This window comes from Asparagus officinalis, chromosome 8, assembly GCF_001876935.1.
Source record: "Asparagus officinalis chromosome 8, Aspof.V1, whole genome shotgun sequence".
Taxonomy (NCBI): domain Eukaryota; kingdom Viridiplantae; phylum Streptophyta; class Magnoliopsida; order Asparagales; family Asparagaceae; genus Asparagus; species Asparagus officinalis.
Genome location: NC_033801.1, coordinates 77,404,154 through 77,424,268, shown reverse-complemented (window position 1 = coordinate 77,424,268; position 20,115 = coordinate 77,404,154). Strand labels below are relative to the sequence as shown.

The window sequence follows — 20,115 nt, the reverse complement described above, 5'->3', positions numbered from 1 at the left end:
GGCTCCAGGAAGTCAGAATACGATCTGCAAAATGTCTGAGATCTCCCCTTCCCTATTTTATTCAAATATATCATTAACCCATAACACATAAATTATACTCAACGTAAAAGCTAATATATTATATATCTCAAGCTCTAATTGATGATAATGCTGGCTGAATTTCCTAGACCCCCCGTGATGCTCGTAACTGCGAGGCGCGTTGCGATTCCTCCTTTCTATTTCAGCTTGAGCCTGCAAAACAATGTTAATTCGAAACAATATAGAAATTCAAACAATAAATTAAAAATATATACTTCAATAATACCTGAATTTCAGCCGTGTCCCAGTAACTGTAAAGTGCAAAAAAATCTACTCCATCCACACGCTCGTCAAGATGCCAGAATCGCTCCCAATCTTCTGTTATTTGGATAAAATATTTTTTCTTTATCTCAAACCGCCATCTCTTGAACGATACATTGATTTGCCCGAAGCAGTACGTCCAGGCACAAATATTATCGTCAAGAAAGAAAAATCGCTTCAGCATATAAAGAAAAAGTAGATACAAATCAGTGTATTAAACATAATAATAAACTAATAACTAATAATGATGAAAATTAAAATAAATGACTCACACATATATATCTCCAACAAGCCACGAGCGCATCAATCCGTTGCGATTTCCACGTCAAAAAAATGTTAAAGAAATCGTGTCTCCTGGCTAAAGCGGCAAGGAAATTGTTGAAAGCATTGGTAAAGGCCCCGATAGGCACTCCATTTTCCCATCGGATCACAGCCCTCCGATTAATATCAGGGATGAGGTTCGTTTCCTTGGTAGCATTGCGGCCGCGTCTAGGAGGTCGCCCGGTACCTGCGAAACAAAGAATCGAATGAAACAATGAATCAATCTATATTTGCGAAAAAAATAAAATAAAAACCGATAAACTATAAAAATTTATTCATACCTTTCAGTTCGAGGCATCTACACTTTGCTTGTTCGTACCTTTGCTGCGTGATGGGGCGCATAGCATGATAAGAATCCCAATCATCCCTCACCTTGGCCGGACCGTGGACTCGCTGATCCGTAATAGAATCTGGCGATAGTGCCGCAGCTTCTAAAGCTACGCTATACGGATCAAATCTCCTCTCCTCCAATACATCTGCATGCGGTGGCGGTGGTATCTCCGCATGCTGTGTAGGATCAGCCAGTGTCTCCACGTCATGTGGAGCATCTCCGCGTGATGTGTCCTGTGGCTGCGAGTCATGTGTAGTATCTCCTCCTCCTGTGTAGTAAATATTAAAAAAATGTTAGGCTCATGTTAATAGTTTATAGAAATGTACAGATATAACAAATAAATAAAAATACCTGACGTAGAGGCATGTGCGTCGCCTCCAGAAAGTCTCTCAAGCGCTCTCTTACGTAATCCTTTTGTCATCTATACTTTGAAAACATAATGAATATCCAACAAAAGTATATAATGCAAATAATTAATAAAATAGCACATGGCAACAGAATCGCGTGTACATGATGTCCAGTTAAACAGATAATACAAAGGCAATAATGTAATACATACATGACACACTGTGATATATGATAACCAGTCAAACAGATAGTATAAAGGTAATAATATAATACATTGCCCATTCCACATGATAACCAGTCAACCAGATAACATAAAGGTAATAATATAATACATGACACATCCACATGATAACCAGTCAACCAGATAATATAAAGGTAATAATATAATACATGACACATCGTGATACATGATAACCAGTCAAACTGATGATGTTGAGGCTCTACTCTGCGATCGTGTGCGGATAGCCTGCGACCGTGGACTCTACCGTGGACTCGTTTTTTGATTTTACGCCTTGGCTCACATATAATCGCAGGTACATTAGGGCGCGCTAGTGCAATTTCATCGTCCAGATTATTATTTTGTGTCAATGAAAACTCCTCGGCTATTTCGTCGGCCAAGATAACCTCCTCATCGTGATCTTCGCCAGTCACGACTTCTTGAATGTAGGCTCTAGGCGGATTCTTAAGGATAACCCATTCGTCATTTTTCATTATATCTTTAACATAAAAGCACTGTTTGGCGTGAGCAGCTAACATGTATTTTTCAGACTGATATATTTCCTTGTTAAGATTAACGATTGTGTAACCGTAGTCATCCTTCGCCTTTTTCTGTTCACACCAACGAACCTTAAACATCACATGACTGACTTCCTTATTAATCCCATAGATCTTCTACCTGACCGTAGCAATAGATTTCACCTTGTATCGGATTTAGATCTTTTGAACTAGCGTATGACAGTTGCGAGAAGGAGCAGAACACCCCGCTGTTTTGCGTTTGTCGTCTCTCTTCGAGACCGACGATGTTAAACCTAAAGCCGTTGACACAGTAGCCTCCATAATGCTTAACCACATTAGAAGGACCTCTGGCATATAAACAAACTTTCTCAGATAGGTTAATCCCATTCGTAATCCGTTTGTCAACCTTTAAGAAAAGAAGCAAATAGTTTACATATCTGTTGGCAGGCACATATATTTGATATACGAATCAGAAATGTAAAATGATCTTACTTCACCCTTCAGCCATGCAGGGAATTGTCTAGAGTGTGTGTCCATAACTCTCTTATTTTTTGTTCTGCATTTAAGATTAGTCTGGACATGTCGGATGTGAAGCCTAGACTAGAAGCATTTATAACAGTTAAATAGAGATAATTATTGTGAGGTGATATATATAATCTGATTCAAACAATTAAATACTTACGCCGCGTATATATTAAATGTAGTATCATTGCTCAGGATATATGTGTGGGCTTGATCTAGCTCTATTCTGGGGAATCTAGTGTCCTCTCCACGATCATTGTAGAATGTACCGTCAATTATTCGTTGGGGATGGTTTAGCCTTGTCTCCACGCCCCGCAAGTAACGAGAGATAAAATTCAAACTCTCGTTACTTATGTAGTTCTCTACGATCGACCCTTCAGGACGTGCACGATTATGCATCAGTTGTTTCATGAAACCCAAATACCTACAAGCATATAGTTTCATGATTTGTGACAAAATGGAACTGAGAAACGTAATTTGACAAATATTAAATGAATATTATAATAATAAATACCTCTCCACGGGGTACATCCAGCGATATTGAACTGGTCCTGCGATGCGGGCTTCGTATGCTAAATGTATTGTGAGATGCACCATGACCGTGAAGAATGAGGGTGGAAATAGTATTTCTATTTTACACAGTGTATTAGCAACACGTCCCTCTAATTCTTCAAACTCCCTCACATCAATCACCTTAGAGCATAGTTGCTTGAAGAAACCGCAGAATTCTATTACCACCATCGCGAGTTCCTTGTCAGCATGTCGCAACGCAACCGGGAGAAGTTGATGTAATAGAATATGATGATCATGTGTCTTGAGTCCCAAAATCTTTCTGTCCTCAATATGCACATTTGCTGAAATGTTTGAAGCATAACCATCCGGTGTCTTCACGGACTTTAGAAATAAACACATATTGTGGACCTCATCCTTCGACAGTGTGACACGGGAGGCTGGGAGTTCAAACTTTCCGTCGCCCTTATCTATAGCTTGCAGTTCCGGACGAATGTTCAATTCTGCTAGGTCTCGACGTGCCCTTAAGTCATCTTTCGATTTTTTCCCGTCCTGCAACAAAGTGTTCAAGAGATTCTCGCATATGTTCTTCTCGATGTGCATGACATCCAAGTTGTGACGTATTTTTAAACTTCTCCAATATGGCAGCTGATAAAATATGCTGAATTTTGACCATCCATGCGGAAGTTCGGTGCCTTTTGAGACACGCTCATGCGACCGGACATTGCGAGGCTTATTTCCTTTTGATTTTCCCTTTCCCTTCCATTTTTGCTTCAATATTTTTCTCCTAACACCAAATGGATTTTCTTTGTTGAATCTTTTTTTTCCAAATATTTTTCTAGGTAAAGGATGTAGAAGCTCAAATATTTCTTCTCCGGTCAGCCTTGGTGGTGCCGGTCTACTTTCTGGATTGCCGTCGAACTTTCCTACTAACTTTCTGAACTTGTGCCCTGTAGGCAACCATCTTCTGTGTTGCCAATAACAAAACTTACGGCTGTACTTCAGGAACTTTCCCTCATAGTCTGACATGCAAATCGGACAAGCAATCTGACCCTTCGTCGACCATCCAGACAGGTTAGCGTATGCCGGGAAGTCATTAATTGTCCACATGACCATTGCCCGCATACAGAAAGACTCCTTACCATAAGCATCATAAGTGCTGACACCTTTTTCCCAGAGAAGCTTCAGGTCGTCAATTAATGGTTGGAGGAAAACATCGATGTCATTTCCAGGAGAATATCTTCCAGGGATCAAAAGTGACAGTATCATGTACGGTTGCTTCATGCACATCGACGGGGGCATGTTGTACGGTGTCAGCAACACTGGCCAGGTAGACCAAGCAGAGCTCATTAATCCAAACGGATTAAATCCGTCGCTAGCAAGCCCCAGCCTAATATTCCGAGACTCTTTACCGAAGTCGGGGTATATACGGTCAATGTGCTTCCATGCCTCACCGTCCGCAGGATGTCTTAGTTTCCCGTCCTCTTTACGGTCGGTCGAGTGCCATCGCATATTCTCAGCCAGCTCGGCAGACATATAAAACCGCTGCAGCCTAGGAATAATTGGAAAATATCGGAGAACCTTCGCAGGGATTCTGTTCTGCTTATTGGATGCACTGCCTTCGGATGTACCCGTATGTTTTTTCCAACGTGATACATGACACGTCGGACATTCCTCCAGAGCTTCATTACCCTTATTGTACAAGATGCAGTCATTAGGACAGGCGTCTATCTTTTTGTAATCAAGACCCAGGGTATCAACAATCTTGTGAGCTTCATAATAAGTTGTGGGGATGCTCTTCTCGCCGCCTGGAATGACTTTCCTGAGCAAGTCTAATAACATCTCGAAATGTGTAACAGCCATCCCACTGAGTGTTTGGATATGAAGAAGCCTCAGCATAAAAGAAAGCCTTGTGAACTCGGTGCAACCCTCGTATAACGGTGACTCGTTTTCTTCAACAAGTCTCATCAATCGGGCTACATCTTGAAACATATCAGTAGTGTTAACATCACTCGAAGACGGCACGGTAAGAATATCTTCCAACATATCAGTTGTGTCAATTGTCGGATTGTCGACATCAGTAAACTCTTCCTCTAATTGCATCACCGGGACGCCTTCACCGTGATGACTCCAAAATACATAAGAGCTATCAAATCCATTGATTGACAGATGGAAACTTACGTCACTCCTAGTGAGCATTTTATCATTCCTACAATTCTTACAAGGACAAAAAATCAACCCGCTGAGTGACCGTAGAGGGTTGGTGTCAGAGTAGGCTAAGAAAGCTTCTATCCCATCCTTGTATCGAGTGTCTAGATGCCTTCGATCACGTGGTATGCCCATGAACGATTTGTCAGGAATTGTCCGCATCTAGAATTTAAAAATTAATGGAAGTGAGCATATCCCTACATATATCATTTTAAGTTATAGGACAAGTGTGTGTGATCGGCTGTCAGAGGAAGGCTTCTATCCCATTAGGTATGTAAACGTAGCGTGTATATGTATTTACGTGTGTTCAAGTGTACTTTTATTTCGTCAAAATTTCAGCAGCTGGTATGCCCATGAACGATTTGTCAGGAATTGTCCGCATCTAGAATTTAAAAATTAATGGAAGTGAGCATATCCCTACATATATCATTTTAAGTTATAGGACAAGTGTGTGTGATCGGCTGTCAGAGGAAGGCTTCTATCCCATTAGGTATGTAAACGTAGCGTGTATATGTATTTACGTGTGTTCAAGTGTACTTTTATTTCGTCAAAATTTCGGCAGCTGGTATGCCCATGAACGATTTGTCAGGAATTGTCCGCATCTAGAATTTAAAAATTAATGGAAGTGAGCATATCCCTACATATATCATTTTAAGTTATAGGACAAGTGTGTGTGATCGGCTGTCAGAGGAAGGCTTCTATCCCATTAGGTATGTAAACGTAGCGTGTATATGTATTTACGTGTGTTCAAGTGTACTTTTATTTCGTCAAAATTTCGGCAGCTGGTATGCCCATGAACGATTTGTCAGGAATTGTCCGCATCTAGAATTTAAAAATTAATGGAAGTGAGCATATCCCTACATATATCATTTTAAGTTATAGGACAAGTGTGTGTGATCGGCTGTCAGAGGAAGGCTTCTATCCCATTAGGTATGTAAACGTAGCGTGTATATGTATTTACGTGTGTTCAAGTGTACTTTTATTTCGTCAAAATTTCGGCAGCTGGTATGCCCATGAACGATTTGTCAGGAATTGTCCGCATCTAGAATTTAAAAATTAATGGAAGTGAGCATATCCCTACATATATCATTTTAAGTTATAGGACAAGTGTGTGTGATCGGCTGTCAGAGGAAGGCTTCTATCCCATTAGGTATGTAAACGTAGCGTGTATATGTATTTACGTGTGTTCAAGTGTACTTTTATTTCGTCAAAATTTCGGCAGCTGGTATGCCCATGAACGATTTGTCAGGAATTGTCCGCATCTAGAATTTAAAAATTAATGGAAGTGAGCATATCCCTACATATATCATTTTAAGTTATAGGACAAGTGTGTGTGATCGGCTGTCAGAGGAAGGCTTCTATCCCATTAGGTATGTAAACGTAGCGTGTATATGTATTTACGTGTGTTCAAGTGTACTTTTATTTCGTCAAAATTTCGGCAGCTGGTATGCCCATGAACGATTTGTCAGGAATTGTCCGCATCTAGAATTTAAAAATTAATGGAAGTGAGCATATCCCTACATATATCATTTTAAGTTATAGGACAAGTGTGTGTGATCGGCTGTCAGAGGAAGGCTTCTATCCCATTAGGTATGTAAACGGTCGCTAAAATTAATTTAGCGACGAAATAAAATTTCGTCGAAAAATATTTTAGCGACGAAAAATTTCTATCGCTAAAATGTGATAATCCGTCGCTAAAACAATTATAGCGACGGATAAATAGCGACGGATTTATCCGTCGTTATAAATTAACATATAGCGACGGAAAATGCCGTCGCTATATTTCTGTAGGTAAAAACTCGTTTTCTACTAGTGTGTCCTTCGCTGGATACTGTATTATCTGATGCGACTGCAGAGCAGGTATCCGATTCTTCATCTTCTGAAGGTAATCTTGTCTGAATCCTATCATAAGTTTCTCGTATGATGGCTCCAGACTGCAGACGGGTTACACGCCGGGGTGCTTCCGGAATCGACTCGGGATTATCCTGTGTCGATGTCCCTTTGCTGGTCATATTAGTGGTGACCCTCGGAAATTCTCCATCTTCAACTATCGTTCTTCTTTGTAGGAAATGCCTAGGCCTTGGTTTTGGCGTTTTGGTACTGAGCCTTTCGAAAACCGAAATTCTTTCGGGGACTATCTTGATGCAGTTGCACTCAGACAATACTGCCCAAATGAGTTTGGAACAGGGGCATTGAGTCTTTAGTTCTCGACGACTCCTTTTCCTGGTTTTACTTGTACCCCCAACACGATAGTACATCTCGTCGGTTTGAAGGTCGGAGTAACCTATCGTGTGTTGGCACGACTTCTCAGGTATAACGCTATCGTCATCAGACGACAATGTTTCCTTCTGAGGGCGAACTGCCTTCCTTGGGCTTTCAAGAGTCACGGGCCTCGAAACATGCCTTTGTGGGCATGAATTCTCAGCTGGCTCCTGGACTTCAATGTGCAAATTGGTGCGCCTAGCTGCCATGATCTCTTTGTCATGTTGAGGGTGGCGGCGACCCCCAGCATGATGTTGAGGGTGGCGGCGACTCCCAGCATGTTGAGTCGTTCGGGGCTTCTTTATCGGGCCCAAACGTTCTTGAACTGGAGCTTTGCATCGCTCATCGGGAAGTGGACCGAGGCGTTCCAAAACTGATCTCCTTCTTCGGGATGGTCCTGCGGGATCTCCCGGAGCAGCTATGGGAATTATCGGCGATTTAGGTTGGTTCGCCGGAGGTTGAACTTTTGCTGAAGGCTACAATGGTTGCTCTTTAGCCTGGATCGCCGCTTTAGACTTCGGCCTCCATACTTGGCGGGTTGGTGGCGGCTTTTTGGCCACTTCCTTCTGCAGTCTTCTGCGGGCTTCTTGGACTTGAGCTCGTGCCTGCGCTGACACACGGTGCTTGCGAATGCGCTCCTCAAGTGTCGAACGATTCCGTTTGACACGGATCCATTCATTCGTTGGCGGCTTAGAGGAGCTGCCATTCATTGGTTGTTGAGGCTGTTTACCTCTCCTGTTCTTCAGATCCGCGTTATAGCGGATTCCGTCAGTGAACTCCATTACCTTTGCGAATTGCCGCGCCAGGCGTTGACGTCGCCTCTGGCGGGCTCTCTTTGAGAGAGTTACTACGCCCTCAGCGGCGGAGGAATTGGCGAGAACAGATTTGACCTGGTTGGAGGTCGGTGGAGCTTCACCCGATGCAACTTTGGCATCAATTGGGGTGAGATCTTCGTTGGTATTCTGCACTTTTTCGTACCAACGGACTTTTCTTCTGGAGGAGAACTTCTTGGACTTGAGGGGGGAGGTGGATCCGGACGAAGATGACAGATACTCCTCGAACTTGAGGGTTGATTGATCCCGACTCTTGAGTCGTCATGAAGAGTATTGACTTAACAAGTCGGTCAAGTTAGGACCTCCGCTGGGTTTAAGCCACCAAGCTGGTTGGGGCCTTACTTGCGGAAATACACCCGCTCGTTGTTGTATTATTGTGAATGAGAATACCATAACAATAGTATTGTACATATTGAAAATATCTAAAATATATTTCATTTTGTTATAGCGTAATACAATATATTTTGTATCTGTACTGTATATTAGGGAAAGCCGTCTTTGTGAGCTACATTTTTTGAATTCTAGAAATGCCCTCACACTTAAACAATCAATTGTGAATGTTCTCACACTTGAATAAATCAACGTGAATTCTCACACTTACAAAATTAGAGGGGATGCTCTAACACTTGGAACAAATCACAAAATGCCCTCAAACTTAGAAGTTTAGTATAATATAATATGTTATAATATAATAATCTATATAATATAACAAAATAATATATCATATTATAATATAGTATTATATAATATTACAAAATAATATATTAAAATATGTTATATTTGTAATTAATAAAATAAATTAAAATATGTTTAATGATATTAATTATTTAATTGTATTATATTTAGCTAATATCTATTATTTAATTATTTTTATACTTAATTACATTTCTAATATGATTAGAACATATATAAATAGTTAATATATTAATATTCTAAAATTATTCCATTGTTCAAAATTGTTCCAATTTGAGAGTAGTATCTTATATAGAGTAATTAGTCCACTAGTGTTTTAAAAAACCAACAACATTAATAAACGCTATTGTTTCAATCTTATTCTAAATTCATTAGCTTCATACATATTTTCAAAATCTTGATATCTTACTAAAGCTGTTAGTTGTAATTGCTTCATCTCATGACAGTGAATGCAACTAGGTTATCTAAAGTGATTTGCCGCAGAGGAGGCAGGATTCATGTTGACATATGAAATATTTCATGATACATTGATAATGTTTTAAAAGCAACTGTACATACAAATTTTATACACGTGGTGATAGATAATTTGTCTCTAGAAGCGAAAGCCGCATGCCCTCTTAACATATACAAATTACATTAAAAATAATCGAAGTAAATATTGCAACTAACTTTCAATAATAAGCAAATGTTTATCAATTGTTAATTTATACACCATTCATTATGACATTTTATTGATATTACTCAATTACTATAAAGGTTACCTAGAATATAGAGAGTAGGAGAGGGAGTTTTAGGGCCTGTTTGTTTCAGATTTAAAATCAAGAAAGTGTTCCAAGGCATGACATGTCGGCTTTCAAACAAAATCAAGTAAAACCGTTTATGCTTCTGTTGTTTGCTTCGCGCAAAGAATTATAGAAAAGGGCTCTAAAAAGTTGCTAGAGAGAAAGAGCTCAGATTCAGCTATTTGGCTTAGAAATAGGCTGGAAACATAATAAAATACAATAAATTAATAGGATCACATTCTCGAGGTAATTTTTGGACTAGAATTTTTGGATTTTGATCCAGACTGTAGAAAGATATAGAAATTATTTCCGCCCCATGTTTTCAATGCGAAATAAACACCAATAAAGTTTTTCGAGGAAACCCACCCAAACACTAAGAAATGGAATTTTAGCATCATCTTTCATTTCATGTTTTTTAAGAAGAGAACCAAAGTCAAGAAACCCCATCAGGGGGAAGATCGAAAACAAAAGCAACTACTCAGCCCGAATGTCCATATTGATATTTCTCCTTTAGTAGGAGGCCGCTAAGGAAACATGCGGGTGAGTTAGCCTCTTTTCATATAATACGAGTGATCTCAACTGAACTTGTGCTTGTCATGTCTAGACCAATGTAAAGAACATGTTTGGTAATTTGTCACGGTAGCTTATAAGCCACTTTAAAATGTTTGGTAAGTAGCTTATTTTAGCTTATAAGCCACTAAGCAATAAGCTAGGGTACCCTAGTTTATTTTTTGCTGGCGTATAAGCCATGAGGTTTGACCAAATACAAGACAAATACACTCCTTATAATTTCACAAAATTAAATGCCTCATCTAATAACTCCCCACTAACCCCATATCTTTTTTGGGCATTTTCACAAGAATGATGAATTGTAATTTGCTGATGTCAGTTATCAAAGAGGGAGTTATTTGACACTTTGTGGAGTAATTAGTGTCCTCTAACTCCTTTTGATGAGTGGTTCTGGAGCTTGCTGTTTTTCCCCGCACATGAAAGAACTCGTAAGAGGGCGGAGTTGGGTTCTCCGGTTGTTTCTCCGACGATCAAGTTAGTATGTGATCTTGAGTGGGAAGTATAGAGTTAGATCTTCATTAACGTGAAAAAGGACAGAGTTTGTCACCTCATGCAGTGCCGCTCCTTTTATTGTGGGTTTGAGGGGCAAGAAGGTGACCTGAGCCAAGTCCAGCTAGGCAGCTGAGTTGGCAGATATGTGCCATGTGTCGGTTGCTAAAGGAGGTGAGTCACTTGGTTATTTATTGTAGGAATGATAGCAGGTGTTTGGTGCTAACTGGGTCCAATGAGTCACAAAGATCATTGTTTTCGTCAAAAGTTGGTTTCGTTGTGGAATTCATTATATCTTCGATCGATTACAATAAATTCAAAAGAAATAGCCTTTTTATAAGACTTCTTTTACACAACAAAATGAAAATTACAACTATTTAGAAACAAACGCAGGATCGTTGTTTGGATCGCTGCTTGCGTGGGATCTTTGCCTGTGCCGGGGGTGCGTTAGCCCGTGGACCACCGATTCACAGATTCTGATTGAATCGTGAAGGTTTTGGGGATTCTTCCTTCGTTTATCGAAGTAAGAATTTAAAGCGAATATCTTATCGATGTAAGATGTTCACTCTTCCAAAGATCAAATCTGAGCTTAGATCTCTAGGAATCGCCAAAAGCTTCTTGAGAATATTTGTGAAGAAGGAAGACTCTCTCTCTTGCTCTAATTCACCAAAAGCTCAAGGCTCTTCTGCTCCAAAATGCTCCCCTCCAAACAAATGATCACAGGGGGGTATTTATAACCCCTGGACGAATAACTACTTCCGAGACAGTGTTTGCTGTCTCGGCGGTCGAGACAGCAAAGACTGTCTCGGGTTCCGAGACAGTAAACACTGTCTCGGGTTCCGCATGCGAGACAGCAAAGTCTGTCTCGCACGGCGAGACAGCAAAGTCTGTCTCGCTGGGCGAGACAGTCTATACTTGTGTCCTTTTGTTGATTTTTTGGATGATCTTCTCTTTGAGCTACATTTGGATATCTTTCAGTATTTTTTGACGCCTACAGATACCCCCTCCAAAGTATTCCAGACTCATTCCTTTATAGAGGAGTCTGGGATACTTTGGATAAGATGGGTCTAACTTTTAATCCTTTCAATACTTGATTGAGTAGATCATACGGAAGGACCCATAAATGGCTTCAACTCTTGACTTCTTCATCTTTTAGCCTATTCAGTGCTTTGTAGAATAGCTAAAATTCCTTCGGTGTTGCGCTTATCACGTGGCCGTTGTCGAAGTCTTGAATTAGAACTGCTATTGAAGAATGGAGAAATAGTTTATACTCATATATTTTATTGGAGTGTTCGGGAAATAGTTTAACCTCATATACCCGTTAGAAGGTAATCAGGTTATTCTTAAGAATATTCTGAGTAATATTCTCCAGAAAATTTCTGTTGTGGGTAGGGAAACAGTTTAGACTCGTGTACCTATTGGAGTAACATTGTCTCTTTTTTGTTGGTAAAGATGAACCCAATGATGGAGAGGAAGAATTTTATATTCTATCTCCTAGTCTCTTTTTTTGTTGGTAGAGATAAACCCGAAATCGGAGAGGAAGAATTTTATATTCTATCTCCTGGTCTCTTGTTTGTTGGTAGAGATAAACCCGAAATCGGAGAGGAAGAATTTTATATTCTATCTCCTGGTGTAAAGGAAACTCGAAGTGGGCTCTTCACTTAGAGAATCTTGATTGGTTTGAATAATCCTAACTGTCATAAGGTTTGATTATTCAATTCAAAGTTGGACCTTTCGTTCGCAAAATGAATCGAAAGGAGATTTTGGCTGTGGTCCTAACTGTAGTAAGGTTTGACCAAGTGGGAGTTTCGAGGTGATCCTAACTGTAGTAAGGTTTGATCACTCGATTTATGGACCTCTCGTTCATTGGTAGGGATGTTTGATCACTCGATTTATGGACCTCTCGTTCATTGAAGGAATCGAGAGGGGATTTTAGCTTTGGTCCTAACTGTTTAAAGGTTTGACCAAGATGCTGTTTAAAGGTTTGACCAAATGGGAATTCGAGATGATCCTAACTGTTTAAAGGTTTGATCGTTCAATTTGTGGACCTCTCGTTTATGAGAGGAATCGAGAGGGGATTTTGGCTTTGGTCCTAACTGTTTAAAGGTTTGACCAGATGTGAGTTTGAGACGATCCTAACTGTTTAAAGGTTTGATCGTTCAATTTATGGACCTCTCGTTCATTGAAGGAATCGAGAGGGGATTTTGGCTTTGGTCCTAACTGTTTAAAGGTCTGACCAAGTGAGACGATCCTAACTGTTTAAAGGTTTGATCGTTCAATTTTTGGACCTCTTGTTCATGGAAGGAATCGAGAAGGTATTTTAGTTTTGGTCCTAACTGTTTAAAGGTTTGACCATGTGAGGACTTGAGACGATCCTAACTGTTTAAAGGTTTGATCGTTCAATTTGTGGACCTCTCGTTCATAAAAGGAATCGAGAGGAGATTTTGGCTTTGGTCCTAACTGTTTAAAGGTTTGACCAATGTTTGCGGAAAAAGTTGCTGTATTCATTGCTGCATTCATTACAACTTCAATCGTTACAATGAAACAAAAAGATAGCCTTTTTATAAGACCGGTACACAATGAAAACAAAAGAAATACAACTCCTTTCAAACAAACGCAAGATCTGTTCATCATCTCTTGCTTGCGTGGGTCTTTTGCCTGTGACGGGGATGTTGATATCCGTGGACCACCGGGGCACTCAGATCTGATCCGGATAAATCGGACAGAGTTTCGTTGATCCGCGTGAGATCTAGAAACTTTCTGATCCGGATAAATCGGACAGAGCTTCGTCTATCCGCGGAGGGATATAGAAGCAGAGCTTCGTCGATCCGCGTGAGATCTAGAAGCTATAAGCGTATACCTCGGCTAAAGCGAGGTATCCACAAATCCGAGACACCCCTAGGGTGTCTCGGAATTTCCGAGACACCCTTGGGGTGTCTCGGATTTTCCGAGACACCCTAGGGTGTCTCGAAAATTCCGAGACACCTTGGGGTGTCTCGGATTTTCCGAGACACCCCTAGGGTGTCTCGAAATTTCCGAGACACCCCTGGGGCTGTTTTGGAACTCCTGAGACGTCCGCTGAGGTGTTTGATTGTTTTCCCCGTGAATTCTTCGTCCGAACTCGGATTTGAGTGATTCCGGGTGCGTTGGATGCCTGACGAAGAGTTCGATCCACCCTGGTATTTGGATTATCTGTAGAGTGGTCGAGGCACGAAGGGCGTTGTCCTTTTTGTGAACACCGCCGGGTTCCCGATTGGTCCGGGTCTTGGTTGTTCCGAAATCCTATCAGCTCACGTAGTTCGTCGATTCACTTCAACCGTTCATCGACGTTAATTGGACTCTTGTGGATCGGATAGTGATGTTCATCGTCGCTCTTTAACAATGAACCGTTCGTGGAGACCTATAGGCAATTTGTGCTGGCTTAGGGTTTCGGATCATCGTGTGTTGACTTTTTATCGCAACGCGTTGACCGGCGTTGACCTAGGGTTACGCGTTGACCGGCGTCGACCCTAGGGTTTCGAATCGTCGAACGTCGACTTTTGTTGCAACGCGTTGACTGGCGTTGACCTAGGGTTACGCGTTGACCGGCGTTGACCCTTAGGGTTTCGAATTGTCGAACGTTGACTTTTTTTGCAACGCGTTGACTGGCGTTGACCTAGGGTTACGCGTTGACCGGCGTTGACCCTTAGGGTTTCGAATCGTCAAACGTTGACTTTTGTTGCAACGCGTTGACTGGAGTTGACCTAGGGTTACGCGTTGACCAGCGTTGACCCTGTGCTGGCTTAGGGTTTCGGATCATCGTGTGTTGACTTTTTATCGCAACGCGTTGACCGGCGTTGACCTAGGGTTACGCGTTGACCGGCGTCGACCCTAGGGTTTCGAATCGTCGAACGTCGACTTTTGTTGCAACGCGTTGACTGGCGTTGACCTAGGGTTACGCGTTGACCGGCGTTGACCCTTAGGGTTTCGAATTGTCGAACGTTGACTTTTGTTGCAACGCGTTGACTGGCGTTAACCTAGGGTTACGCGTTGACCGGCGTTGACCCTTAGGGTTTCGAATCGTCAAACGTTGACTCTGATTGCAACGCATTGACTGGCGTTGACCTAGGGTTACGCGTTGACCGGCGTGAACCCTAGGGTTTCGAATCGAATGTTGATTGGTGTTGATTTTCATCAAAACATCCAATAATCGACGAAAACGGGCGTATCCGGGTCCAAAACAGGCATACGAGGACAAAACGGGACTCGAGATGCCCGGGGGTGTCTCCCCCTTGGCCGAGACACCTTGGGGTGTCTCGGCCAAGGGTTGATGGGTGTTGATTTTCATCAAAACATCCAATAATCGACGAAAACGGGCGTATCCGGGTCCAAAACAGGCATATAGGACGAAACGGGACTCAAAACACCCGGGGGTGTCTCGCCTTTGGCCGAGACACCTTGGGGTGTCTCGGCCAAGGCCGAGACACCCTAGGGTGTCTCGGTTCTAGGGCCGAGACACCCCCCCCTCTTGCTTCTTTTCTTTTGTCTTTTTCCCTTTTTTGCTTTGTTTCTTTTTCCTTTTGTTTTGGTCCATTACTTCTTTTGTTTTCCCCCCTTCTTTTCAAAATTCAAAAGAGAGTTCCCTCTCTTACTTAGCTCAAAACCGAACCCCCTCCCCTCTATTTCGGTTTTGAGGTTCTTCTTCCCCAAACTTCTTTCCTCCATTGAAGATCCCATCAATCTTTAAGCAATCTTGGATTTTAGCGGATACCCATTGGCCGGAAGCTTGCATTCCCCAAATAGGGTTCTCTCCTCCATCTTCAAGCTCTGGCCGAAAGCTCGTATTCTCCAAATAGGGTTCCCTCCTTCATCTTCAAGCTCAAAGAAACTCTACTTTGGTTTGGTAAGCTTCCTTTCACAATCCTCTTATTTTCTTGTAAAGATTGCATTTTTAGGCTTGTAGTAGGGCTAGGGTTGTGTATGCACCATACATTGGGGTGTTTTGTGCAAAAAAAGGTGACATGGCCGAATTTTTGGGGGGCTTATTTGCAAAATAGGGGCTGAAATTCGTGGGGTTTTATTTGCAAAAGTGGGACTGAAATTTGGGTATTGAGTTTATGTCCACTTGGTGAAGGGATGTGGGGGGTGCTTTATGCAATAGGATTAAGGAGTTGTTTGAGGGGTTTATTTGCAAAACAGCCCCTAAACGTTTTGGAGGGGCTTATTTGCAAAAAGAGCCACGAATTTGGGGCTGAAATCCAAGAAGTTTAAACCCCCGGCCCTTGATCGAATTTTTGGTGAAAGCATATGGATGCAAAACCAAAAGTTCATGGAGGGACTTTTATGTAAAATTGACCAAATTCTGCAAAAGGGCTTATTTGCAAAATTTGATCAAAATTATAGGGTACCGGGATGTTCGATGATCAAGTATGATGACCATAACCCGAGTCATACGTGTCCTTGACCTGAATTTGGCCTTGAGCACGAGGGGTATTTTGGGTATTTCACCAAAATTTTCCGCGAAATGACGATTATCGTTTCGCGTGCACGAAATTCGTAGGCTTAATTAGACTTTAACTACAAAATCCTATTTGTTATTAGGATTTCGAGTCCAAGTGCTTAATTTCCCTTCTTCCGATATTTCGTGTATATATATCGTACCTGATGTACTGCTCTTCATTGCAGATTCACGATGTCTCCCCGTCGGTCTCGTCTTTCCGGGAGTCACCCTTGCTCGCAGCATGGCGTGGAGGAGGCTCCTACGACATCATCTCCAGTGACCTCTTGCTTTGGGGGTAAGAATCTTATATATATTTTTTTCTTTTATCCCGGATTGACCTCTCGCGGGTCATGACGGAAGAACCGATACCCCTCCCGCGGGGGTTAAGGTTTCGGACTTGCTTTGCTTAGCCAATTCAAGTCCTCGGTTATATTGGGGCGATCTCGTGTTGCCTTACACCTTATAGGTCGGTATATGTTATCACGGTGTCTACGTGATGACGCATACCGTTCTCCCGGTGTAGGGCACTCGAAATCGAATAATCTCGTCTTGCGTTTATGACATGGATTTTCTGACTCCATCTTTGCTTTGTTGCAGTTGAGTTTCCCGGGGGTAGTCTCCCTCATCATGCCCCTACCGGTTGTAGTAGGGAAGTGTTTTCTTCGGCTTCTGCCAGGCAGATCATCGATCCCCTTCCGCAGTTCGACAGAGATCGCTCAGACGAGTTCTGTCGCTTGATAAAGGATGGAGGGCGTCACTGTTTACGCCAACTTATCACCGATGCTCCTCTCACCGCAGACGCCACTTCTACTGAAGCTTTAAAGAAGCCGGGTTTTCTATTCGGGGATCGCACCGAAGATCCTGCCGCGCTGACTCTTGCTGAGGAGCACTGGCTTACCCTTGACGAGGGAGCTCTTTTATATATCCCCTCTATTCCTCGCCAGTGCTCTTTTACTGACTTGGAGAAACAGGCTGTGGGGCGACAGATGTCCTGGCCTCTTACCAATGCTGTTACACACGTTCAGTGCGGATACATTTCTCATCACAAGAGTCCCGGTTCTCTGGGGTATCAATCCATTTGTGGCCTTCGACCCGGGATCATGGGTCTTGACACTGCACCTCCAGGCGAGGTATCGGCGGCCGCTCTCACCGTGAGGAATCGTTTAGCTCATCTGGGAAGACAATTACCTCGACTGGATTACCGATGTTATGGTTGGGCTTCCTCACTGGCTAAGGGATGGTGGACCCGTTTGACCAGTTATGTTCTGGGACGCTGGGAGAGAGACTTGAAGGGTAGTGGATTATATACGCCCATACGGGCTACTATGTATGGACTTCCCGTTAGCTGCCGTCACTTCTTGGCATTGCTCGAGACATATATGCCTGATAGTAATACCTTCTTGACCAGTGGCGGAGAGCTAGGGTTGGCTCTTCATGAGATGCACCAGGTTTCCGGGCTTTCGATGGGAGATTGCCCGTATCAGGAATACTTCCCTTCTAACCAACAGTTGGAGTGTTTGAAGAAGGATACTCCCGATGTGTATGACACTCTCTGGGACCTCACCTGTCATTATCACACCTGTTTGCTCCAGAGTTCTCCTCCAGCGAAGACGAAGAGGAAGATCAGCTTGAAGCAGTTTGCTGTTTACCTGTTTCCTAACTTGGAGGATGATTCCGAGGAGTCCATACATGAGTTAGGCGTTTTGCCCCCTGCCGCTATTAATGAGCTGATGGAGAAGAATGAAACTCATTCTTATACCATTGCTAGTGCCGAGGGGGCTTTTCCGGCCGGGACTAAGTTTCGATCGTTCCTCTATCATGCCCAGAAGTCTATCGATCCTCGGTCTCTGTTAGCTGGCTACCTTGCTCTTTGGCTGAAGAAGTGTGTTGTTCCATATCAGTCTTCAGACGCTCTACCCCTCGAGGTGCTCTTCCCTGCGGTCCAGCTAGCTTATGGGAGGGAGCTTTCTCTGCTTCCAGCGATGGTTGCCAGCATCCATTGCGGGCTTAGGGGTGTAGTTCGTGTTCTTACCCAAGTGGGTTCTAAACCCTCGACTGAGCTTACCTGCCCGAAGGTTGAGCTGCCCTACGCTTATTTGATGGCGTGGTTCGTTCTTCACCGTCCGGACTTGATGTCGGCGCCCAGCGCCGTTGATGTTCCCGTTCCTTTCCTACAGCTGTTGGAGGAGAGTAGATGGGTTGGGAAGAAATTTGAAGATGTACAAAAAGAACTTCGAGTTCGCAGGAACTGGGAGTTCTTCAAATGCTTCCCTCGCTTTTCGGGACGTTATGGCGAGGAGTTGACTGATATGGAGAAACCCCGAACTAACCGGACTGCTCTCGACGTCGGTTGTTTCCGCTGGTTGGTGAACATCCGAGTCGGGTATCTTGTTCTCCGGGTGAAGGACCGCTGCCACATAGAGCCTTACCTTCCCTGCCGTTTCGCACGTCAGTTTGGCTATGACCAACTATACGTTGGGAATCCGAGTCGTAGTTTGCGTGTTGAGGGAGGACTCGTTGACGGCGTACGGGCGTGGTTATGGACCATGGTTGGCTGCACCGGGGCTCAGTTTGCTCTTCCCTCCTATAAACGCAATCCAATGATTACCTTCCTCAGCTGTAAATGGTTCCTCTCTGCCGATGAATCCATAAGTGTGAGGAGTCTTTCGGAACTAGAATCCGATCACTTGGTTCAATCTGCTATGATGGCTGCTCGCAGGGCTGAGCCTGCTCAGAGACAGAGGAAGAAGCCCACCGGAATTCCCGAAGGGGAGTATGCAGATATAGATACCGACCAAGCAGAACTTGATACAGGTTTGTCATGCTCTTTGATCCTCTTTCTCGACTTCAATTGGTATTGGCGAAAGATCTGGTTCATGAGATGATTCTTGTTGTTTCAGGTGGGGTAGCTGACGACCATGGGTCGCTCGCTTCCCGTCGTGCGAAATCCAAGTTTGGTGGCCAAACTTCGCATGACCGCCCCGTTGGTTCTATGAGGGGTGATCCTTCGAAAAGGAAAAAGATTGCCCATAAACCTCATGTTGATCAGCGCTCCCATGGGGTAGATTCAGGAGGCTTTGCCGACGGGGAGGAAGGTAACATTTTGTTGTACCCACTTTTATTGCTTTAAGATGATTTACCTTCCGGGATCCCTGATCCTGTTTCATAATTCAGGGTTCTTCGAGGAGGGTGAGCTTCCGCCAGGTCCGGTATTCTCTGGGGCTGACAACATGGACTGCTTCATGCAGCAGGTGTGCGACGCCCTTCGTGAGTGAGGGTGAAACCTTAACGGGCTCTTGGTCTTTTGCACGCACTGCCAAGCTGGCCGTTGCAGGAATCCGTTTGTTAGGAGGTCGCGTACGACCCCCAGTCCGGATGTTGGCTTGCAGCTCCTTCAATGATCTCCAGCTTTCCTTATCAAGCGCTTTTCTTCGATTCTCGGGTAGAGCGCCGATACGGTCCTCCAGAGGAATCCTAAGCTTGGTGAAATCTCCGCTGCGGTGGGGATTCATCGGAGGTTCGGGATCTGAAGTTGACGAAGGCCAGAGAGCAACGTCGCCTGCTTTTGCCTTAGGCGTTGATTTGGCCTTTGGCACCCAAACTCGGTTGGATCCTCCTTATCAAGCGCTTTTCCTCGATTCTCGGGTAGAGTGCCGATACGATCCTCCAGAGGAATCCTAAGCTTGGTGAAAT

At 43.2% G+C, this 20,115-nt stretch overlaps 1 protein-coding gene across 1 annotated transcript; it reads left to right on the top strand.

The window, feature by feature from the left end:
• On the top strand, positions 16,615–19,697 carry LOC109821403. The gene is made up of 4 exons (XM_020387591.1): positions 16,615–16,717; positions 17,020–19,236; positions 19,323–19,517; positions 19,597–19,697. Exons 1-4 carry the CDS (start codon positions 16,615–16,617, stop codon positions 19,695–19,697), a joined length of 2,616 nt encoding a protein of 871 aa, XP_020243180.1.

Excerpts from the sequence above, each read along its gene's own strand:
- LOC109821403 (XM_020387591.1), top strand. The coding sequence starts at position 16,615 with ATGTCTCCCCGTCGGTCTCGTCTTTCCGGGAGTCACCCTTGCTCGCAG. Across the intron at positions 16,718-17,019 it reads AGTGACCTCTTGCTTTGGGG|TTGAGTTTCCCGGGGGTAGT; the intron begins GTAAGAATCTTA and ends GCTTTGTTGCAG. Across the intron at positions 19,237-19,322 it reads CCAAGCAGAACTTGATACAG|GTGGGGTAGCTGACGACCAT; the intron begins GTTTGTCATGCT and ends TTGTTGTTTCAG.